The 9912-nt window shown below is 46.3% G+C and overlaps 1 protein-coding gene across 1 annotated transcript; it reads left to right on the top strand.

Annotated features, from left to right (window-relative positions):
- Positions 1–72: 72 nt before the first annotated feature.
- On the top strand, positions 73–9707 carry map3k8 (mitogen-activated protein kinase kinase kinase 8). Its single transcript, XM_063206195.1, has 8 exons — positions 73–145; positions 598–1053; positions 1403–1570; positions 1972–2233; positions 4778–4884; positions 6174–6326; positions 8433–8676; positions 9162–9707. Exons 2-8 carry the CDS (start codon positions 673–675, stop codon positions 9287–9289), a joined length of 1443 nt encoding a protein of 480 aa, XP_063062265.1. The 5' UTR covers positions 73–145; positions 598–672; the 3' UTR covers positions 9290–9707.
- Positions 9708–9912: the final 205 nt, after the last annotated feature.

A 9912-nucleotide genomic window follows, 5' to 3' on the forward strand; every position in this document is an offset into this window, starting at 1 on the left:
TCCTCCCTCCCTTCCAGTGACTGCGTGCTAAACAAGTGCGCATGCAATCAGTCGCACTTCACAGTCAGTTCCATGACTCCGACTCTGTCACGTCTGTTGAAGGAGATGTGTGTACCACAGTGTGTACGCTAGAAGCAAATCTGAGGTAAGATTTTCAGCATTTTTGGTCTAAATTAGTAAATTACATTTGCACATTTATTTTGGATAGCCTATTAGTCAGATGGGTATTTGTTTTGTGCAGATTTCCATCTCATGCCGCATGACAGCCTATTGGAGCTTAATAGCAGTGTGTTTATTTCCATTCCAATTCATGATTTTGTTTGTTTGGTTTTGTTTTGTTATATTGATCCCAGTCGACTTTACATCACAACCGCGTTATCTGGTGTAAGATGTATTTGTACCCTAAACTTCAGTGCGTGACCTTCACATCTGTCAAGGAAGCGGTCGGCGATTTTGCAGGTGTTTGCCCCTCGTCCACAAAACACACAGGGCTTTTGTTTTTTTTGAAGGTGTAGTTTCCGGGTTACTGCTCTGGTTGACGAATTCCCCCTGTTTGCAAGAAACCAGTCAACACTTAAACCACTCCTTTGTCCCCAGGTGTTTTCTCCTCTGACTCAAAGAAAAACATGTTGCCTCCGTGACAGCTGTCTGCACTGAATCTTCACTTCAGCAATGGATTTGCAGGATAATAACAACAACGTTGGAATCGATATCTTACTCAGCCACTGGGGGGACATGGAGGAGGTGCTTGAGCTACTTGGGGACCTCTACCCAGCTGGGGGAGCAGAGGAAGAGGAGGAGGAGGAGGAGGAGGAGGAGGACGGGTCAGGCGAGGAAGGTCTTTCTCGGGAGGAGACCCCTGCAGGGACACCTGTGTTGGACATGTGTGTGCAGGCTAACCGCCTGGCGGGCCAGGGGGGTGTTCAGCATGGTAATGTGACCGACCTGCTGGCCTTCATCAGCCGGATCTCAGGAGGAGCAGCACACGGGGTGCCGAGTCCGACACCACAGTCTGACACACAGCAGAATAAAGACACAGGTGTACTTCTTAAGGTGAGAGACTAGAGAACATGTGTATGTGGGAGAGAGAGAGAGAGAGAGAGAGAGAGAGAGAGAGAGAGAGAGAGGGGGGAGAGAAAAGAAGAAGACAGACAGTTGGGCAGCATGTGCTGTTGAGAGAGTATGCCAGGGCGATAGAGAGAGTGAGAAAGAGAGAGAATGTGAGAAGTAGACAGGCAGCGGAAGTGAGAGAGAGAGAGAGAGAGAGAGAGAGAGAGAGAGAGAGAGAGAGAGAGAGAGAGAGAGAGAGAATGGCAGAAATATTACCCTATTTCAGAGTTTGTCAGTCAGACTACATATGTGCCTGCCTGGTGTCACATGATCCCTCCCTGCGTTCTTACAGAAAGACATGGTTCTTCAAAATGGACAATACAGAATAGACTCTGAGGTGCTCCTGTTCCCATGGAAGCGCCTGTACAGGAGTGAATCTGCACACATCCCCAAAGGGGCCTTCGGAAGAGTTCACCTGGCACAGGACCGCGTCACGCACAAGCGCATGGCCTGCAAGTTGGTGAGTCACTCTCAGAAACATGCACATACATACGATGGTAAACACACAGAGAACTATGCCTGCACACACAGAAACCACACATGACATGCATGGAAACATGTACACAGGCGTGCCCGCATGCACAGCGCGCGCACACACACACACACACACACACACACACACACACACACACACACACACACACACACACACACACACACACACACACACACACACACACACACACACAAGACCAGACAACAACTAATCAACATAGTGCACATATCTTTTCCCCCAATTTTTTTACCTGCTGTTTATACATGTGTAATGACAACAAAAAAAGACCCAGTTTCTGATTTTGCAAAGTGTCCTACATTTTCTGAAATTTTATGAACCCCCCTCTTCCTTCCCTCTTTCCACAGATCCCGCTGGAGCACCTGAAGCGCTCGGACGTGGAGATCCAGGCCCGGTTCCGGCACGAGAATGTGGCCGAGCTGTTCGGGGCGGTGCTGCGAGAGCGGACCCTGCACGTGTTCATGGAGGCCGGGGAGGGGGGCTCGGTTCTGGAGAAGCTGGACAGCTGCGGGCCCATGCGGGAGGCAGAGGCCGTCTGGGTGACCCGGCAGGTGCTGCAGGCCCTGGACTACCTGCACGGACACGGGGTCATTCACCACGACATCAAACGTAAGTCCAATGTTTCCGACCCGTTTATACTTGGCTGACACATTAACATTTCATTGCATTATATTACACTTAGCTGATGCTGTTATCCAAAGTGACTCACAGTTCTATACAGGGTATTAGTTACAGTCCCTGGAGCAATGTGAGGTTAGGTGCCTTGCTCAAGGGCACTTCAGCCATGGATGGATGAATATGGAGAGGTAAAGGTGGGATTCAAACTTGCAACCTGCTGATCTTCAGTCCACCACCCTAAATAAGCATTGGCTGCCCCGATTTATCCTAAATAACTTACAGAGATTTAGCCAGAAGACCAAATTGGTGCATTTACATAGCACATTTGCACATTCATGATTCATCAGTAGCCAGATACAGTAGCCATATAGATGTTTTTTTTGTTGTTGATCAACACGGTGTTGTGAGGAGGGGCAAGACACTGGCAGCCAACCATGTGAGCTAATTTTTTGACCGACAGCGGTTTCCAAAAATCAGAGGTTGAGTTGTGTGCAGCTAGTTTCGTGCAGTCAGGAGAAAACAAAAATTTAGAACCCATTTATATTGTGCACCATTCCACCAGTGGAACGGCAGTCATTGAAAAGACTTAACTATCATAGTACTACACTAATATTACAACACACAGAGTCTTGAGTAATACATCACAAAAAGATCATTCCTATTCTGCAAACCTAATTTACAACAGGGGCCTTGTCTTAAACTCTGCAACCACACCACAATAACACCTCAGTTCACTCTTCTGGGTTAGTTTTCATCTCACATCCTTTTCTAGGTCAGTCTGTGCCAACTTTGTGCTACTCTGCTACCTCACGAAATGTGTGTCAACGTAGTATGTTTTTGAGTGTGCAACAGAGTCTTTCCTTTGCTGTTTTCCAATGCGCTAATCAGATTTGTCAATACACGTCCGACAGACAAACACGCAATCATACATGGACACATTCATAGAAACCTAATAAAGCAAAGATAGTCGCTATGGTAGCCTTATTGACCATCTCTGTTGAGATCACAGTGAACACACATACCAGGGTTTCCCCCAGCAACCACCTTGACAACAAACACCTACCACCTTGACTAGGTCCCCTGAACAGATAAAAAAACATTGTATCAAGAATGTTTATTTGTTGGGGTTTCATATCAGGTTTCATATGAAACTGCGCAACATAGGCTTTCCCATTAAGAGGTCACATTTCTTTGATAGCCTGCTGACTAACTCGTCCACCTTGACTAACAAAATGTCCTGCGGGAAACACTGCATATGTATATTTACACATAGGCCTACACAAAGCCACACTGACTTACATGCTCACACTGTAGCGTATACAGGCACACACACACACACACACACACACACACACACACACACACACACACACACACACACACACACACACACACACACACACACACACATACATACACACTTGCCTAAGTCAGCAGAGCCAAACAAGAAAGGCCGGCCGCTTCCTGTAAAATGTCTTAAGTAGGTCATTAAGAGGAAACAAACTCGGCACTCACTCACTCAGATGTAAAATTACAGGGTTGTGTCCATATCTCCATCTGCGCAGTTTGTGTGTGTGTGTGTGTGTGTGTGTGTGTGTGTGTGTGTGTGTGTGTGTGTGTGTGTGTGTGTGTGTGTGTGTGTGTGTGTGTGTGTGTGTGTGTGTGTGTGTGTGTGTGTGTGTGTGTGTGACCACAAACCCCTGAGCCATGACATGCAGTCAAAGCTTTCAAGTTGTTGGAAATTCCATTTGCGGGGGCGGGGGGGCGAGAGCAAGAGAGAAGTCCCTGTGTGTGTGTGTGCGCAAGCGTGTGTACATGCCAGCATGTGTGTGTGTGTGTGTGTGTGTTTATGTCTGTCCCACTGCACCCCCTTGCACTGAAACCAAATGTTGTTGTCCTCTGTCTTTGTGTGTACTGTATGTGTACACCCACACACACACATTTACGCACACTGAAGACGGGCACGACCCTAACACCGGAAGACTCTTGTTTGTTGCCTTACATGTCCTTATATGATCCCTCTCCATCTGTCTACCCCCTCTCTGATTGGTCTTCGTATCTACCACCCACTTCAACCCTACCCATGACCTCTGTCTGTGTAGCCATGGCGTAATGGTTAAGGAGTTGGACTGAAAATCACAGGGTTGCGGGTCCAATCCCCACCCTTACCTCAGCCCTCTGCTGAGCAAGGCACCTAAACCCACATGACACTGTAACCAATACCCTGTAATATCTCAGTCGCTTTGGATAAAAGCATCATCTAAGTGTTGTGTAATCTGCGTCTGCCTCATCTCCCCTTCTATAGCAAGTAACACTGTGATCTACCCTATCTGTCTCTCTCACACACTGATTTCCTGTCTCCATCTTCGACTGTCCTGTCTAAATAAAGATTTAAATTCCCAAAAGAGTACATTTTCCAAAAATGTTCCAAAATGGATGTCATAGTGCAACAAAGCTTTTCATATCTAGATGTAACATATTATATCTACGAATACGTATATGACATCTATATCTGTGTCTCCCCCTCTTCTGCAGCGAGTAACATCGTGTTGAAGTCGTCTAAAGCCGTGCTGGTGGACTTTGGGCTGAGTGTGCAGATGACTGGGGACGTGTACATTCCCAGAGACCTGAGAGGCACCGAGGTGAGTTACACACACACACACACACACACACACACACACACACACACACACACACACACACACACACACACACACACACACACACACACACACACACACACACACACACACACACACACACACACACACACACACACACAGGTCATGCTGAGACCTGAAGACCTGAGCAGCTCTGAGGTGAGTAAGCTGCAAAGGGGAAAAACACACGCTACTTACCTCAATACACTTATACACGCATACATGCAGGGGTAAACACACACTCGGCTGCTTTGAAACACCTCAATCAACGCAAAGCCACTTACTCAAATTTCATCACGAAACACACACATACTACATGCAGACACATACTGTACGTACATGCAGAGACATACGTACAAGGGGGAAAAACACACACACTCAACTAATTCAAAACACCTCACTCAACACCAAGTATTTCATTCAAGTCTTGTGGAGACAGAGACACACTCATTTTGTACACTCACACGTGAAACACTCACTTTTGCACTCATGTGGCGGCTAGACAGCATCCAGACCAATACCGTGGCCGCTTTTTCATTCCATTGTATGGCTGTATTAGAATGTTATGTTTATGTGTGATTAGTATTACTTTATTGTATGAGATATTAGGGAGCAATGCAGACACAGGCTTCTATACTACCACCATACTATGCTACTACAACATCATACAGAGCCTTTAGTAATACATTACCACTTGGTCACTGCCATTCTGGTCACAGTACATTTGAAGAGTTCAGATGCAAAAACCCCTAACTCCATTTCTGAAGACCTGCACTTCTATATATTTAGAGAACCCCGTTGTTGGTTTGGTTTACATTCATGTACTTGATAATACATATAAATAGTTATATTACATAAATAAAATACAAAAATATGCAAATGTTATGGCTTAATGAATTAAGATTATTTTCTGAAAAGGCACTTAGGGGGTTTTGCATCTGAACTCTTCATTTATAACATGATGTATATGGGGCAGCCGTGACCTAGTGGTTAGAGAGTTGGTCTTTCAATCTGAGGGTTGCAGGTTCGAATCCCACCTGACCTCTCCCTACACCTCCATCCATGGCTGAAGTGCCCTTGAGCAAGGCACCTAGCCCCACATTGCTCCAGGGACTGTAACCAATACCCTGACAAATAATAAATGTAAGTCGCTTTGAATAAAATGAAAGCGTCAGCTAAGTGTAATGTAATGTAATAACAGGGGCCATGTCTTAATAGATTAAGTAGACTGTGAGTCTTATTACCTACTGTGCATGTGTATTTGCCTGTAGATGTACATGAGTCCAGAGCTGGTCTTGTGTGGGGGCCACAGCACCAAGACGGACATCTACAGTCTGGGCTCCACCCTCCTCCACATGCTAACCGGCTGTGCCCCCTGGATCAAGAGGTTCCCCCGCACTGCCTACCCATCATACCTGTACATAGTGAGTATACACACACACACACACACACACACACACACACACACACACACACACACACACACACACACACACACCAGGGGCGGAGCACTGGTATTGGGACAGGGGGGGCGGGAGATGTGTCAGAGGTGTTGGGCCCACGAAATATCGTAGAAGGGGGCCCCTACAATCGAAAGCCACTGGCAGGGGGCCCCCCCAAGTGGTGAGGCCGGGGGTTCCTGGCCCCTATGCCCCCCCTCTGCTCCGCCCCTGACACACACCACATGTACTGGCATACACACACACACGCACACATGCACACGCACACACTCTCAGACACTCATGCACACACTAAGCCTCATGTGTAAAAAGTGAGTATACGCACACACGAGTGCACACACACACACACACACATGCCCCGCATGCATACACCACATACACACACATGCCCTGCATGCATACACCACTTTGTGCGTATATGCATGCATGTGTGAATGCACACACACACACACACACACACACACACACACACACACACACACACACACACACACACACACACACACACACACACACACACACACACACACACACATTTATAAGCATACATGTATGTACTGTACATGTAAAATGTATTGGTGTGGAAATTTTACTATCACACATGCAGTTGCATGCTTTTACAGAATGATCTTTTCCCTAGTTTCCCAGACTCGACATTATGAGTTTGAGTTTTGGATCTGCAGGGGTTGTACATTTCAGATTCACTTCTCTATCCTGTAAAGGGTGCCGAGGTGAGGGAGATGGGGTGGAGGAAACACATTCAACACACACACACACACACACACACACACACACACACACACACACACACACACACACACACACACACACACACACACACACACACACACACACACACACACACAGTCTCCAGCTGTTTAATCTTCAAGGGCTTTGATTTTTTTTAGGCCATTATGTTTTAGTGCGGATGGTGTTCACAAAAGACCCCTCCTAAAACAATCATCTACTTGTAAAATGACAGCAAAAAGGTCAATATATTTGCATGAAATGCATGAGGGGCAAAGGTTGGTGTGTGTGTGTGTGTGTGTGTGTGTGTGTGTGTGTGTGTGTGTGTGTGTGTGTGTGTGTGTGTGTGTGTGTGTGTGTGTGTGTGTGTGTGTGTGTGTGTGTGTGTGTGTGTGTGCTCTCACAGATTTTCCCCTGTCCTATGATGCTTTTGGTCAGAAGGGGAGCTTCCTCTTTTGTGCAATGGGGGTGTCTCCTCTTCTCCTTCTCACTTCTTCTTTTGCCTCCACATGTACTAGTAGTTCTGCTTTTCATTTATTGTATCTCTGTATCTCTCTTGTTTTATGCACACAGGTGGGTCTTCAAAAAGACTTGTGTTTGTGTGTGTTTGCATAAGGCGAAGTAAACAAGCTTTTTAACCAGGCTGAAAAAGAATGTGCGTATTATAATGGCAGGGCATACATTCATGTGCATGCATGGATTTCATGCATTGTACAGTACATACATTACAATTCTCATAGGTGCAAATAATAAACTAGGAAGTTGAATACTTTGAGTGTGACTTTGTTTATGTTGTTCTGCTGTGTAGCCATTGTTGTTTACTTTGTTCTTCTCTGTGGCCATTGTTGTTGGCATTCTGCACTTACCGGCATTGTATGGGTGACTATTTTTGGGCATGTGATTGAGATAAACTCCCCTCTGTATTTTGTGGATCACATGAGAGTGAAATCCTAAGGTACCCCTCTTTCTCTCTAACCCTGCCTGTTTCCCTTTCTGTTTCCGTCTCTCTCTCTCTCTCTCTCTCTCTCTCTCTCTCTCTCTCTCTCTCTCTCTCTCTCTCTCTCTCTCTCTCTCTCTCTCTGTGCTTTATGTTTACCTGCCTTGCATTGTTCTTTATGTGTACTTGACATCTTATGTGTACTTGACTTCTTAATTTCACCTTGGGATCAATAAAGTAACAATTCTGCTCTCTCTCTCTCTCTCTCTCTCTCTCTCTCTCTCTCTCTCTCTCTCTCTCTCTCTCTCTCTCTTCTCTCTCTCGTCTCTCTCTCTCTCTCTCTCTCTCTCTCTCTCTCTCTCTCTCTCTCTCTCTCTCTCTCTCAGATCCATAAACTGGCTCCCCCTCTGGAGGAAATTCCAGAGTCCTGCAGCGCCCCCCTGAGGTCACTGCTGCACAGCGCGCTGCAGAGAAACCCCGCCCACCGGGCCTCCGCCTCCCACCTGCTGCAGCACCACGCCCTGCACCAGTCCACCAATCAGACGCGCTACAACAGCCTAGACTCCGCCCTGAGCGATGGAGGGAGGCCTTTCCTCTCGCAGTTCAGCCACACCTCCGATACCACGCAGGGTGAGTGTACAGTCTCATAGACCCATTTACTGTTTGTACACAGATATGATGTAATCAGGCTGCGGGCCCATTGTTGGAGCAGAATTGACCATTTACTGCACATTTGTAAAGAATCTAGCCAGGTGTTTTTTCCAAGATGAGAAAATGGATGGTCAAGATAACTTCAGATATGAAACATGCAGTCAGTGATGACATAGGCTTTGAAAATGGTCTATTGTTATACATTTTTACTCACATATGCATACAGTATACAGACATATGCACGCGTACACACACACTGTTTGGAACAGACAAAGGTGAAAAACAACTTTGCTTGATATTCTCCAATAAGTACCTTTCAATGTTTTGGTCAATGATGCTCACCCGAGTAAGCATTTTATATGTGGAAGCAGAATACCTCAAGTAAAACTTGTCTTTTACTATGGATATGAAAGATGAATATGCATGGCACTAACACTGACTAGCCATTGCTGTGTCTCTTGCAGATTCGTCTCTGAGCTCTGGGGATTGGAGTCCTGGCAGCAAGAAGGGGGGCTCCCTCTATTTGGACCTGGGGGCCCTGGCTGGATACTACAACCTGGTCAGGGGCCCCCCCAGTGAGGAGTACAGCTAGCCAAACAGGACGCTTACACCAGCACCGCTTCCTTCCACAGAACGGTTCTGCCACATTTTTGTTTTTATTTTCACAAAAACTCAGGTTTCCTTGTAGACCAGCGCGATTTTGGAACTCTGCCTCTGCTGTGGTTCCAAGCGTTCCGCGTCTGGTTCTAAGATGTGGCGTGTCGCGAATGGATGTCAGATGTCGGGTGGCAGTGTAAAAAAAAAAAAAACTGTCTTGAAAGGCTCAAAGACTTGTGTCAAAACATTGCGCCTCCATGGAACTTTGACATGGGCATCTACAGAATATACTGTACAGGATGTATAGTACATTGACATACTGATGGGCCTTTGCATTGAAGAAGACATGGTTTCTTTCTCTCTTTTTTCTTTCTTTCTTTCTCTGACACACACAGACAGACAGAAATACACACAGACACACAGACACACGTACAGACACACGCACAGACAGACACACACACACACACACACACACACACACACACACGCACGCACGCACGCACAGTAGTTGAAACATGTTTGGCTGTTATAAACAAATCAAATTAGAGCATGACGAGATAAACTCACCGCGAGCGGACAAACACACACACACACACATTCACACACACACACACACAC

This window comes from Engraulis encrasicolus, chromosome 9 (assembly GCF_034702125.1).
Source record: "Engraulis encrasicolus isolate BLACKSEA-1 chromosome 9, IST_EnEncr_1.0, whole genome shotgun sequence".
NCBI classification, from domain to species: domain Eukaryota; kingdom Metazoa; phylum Chordata; class Actinopteri; order Clupeiformes; family Engraulidae; genus Engraulis; species Engraulis encrasicolus.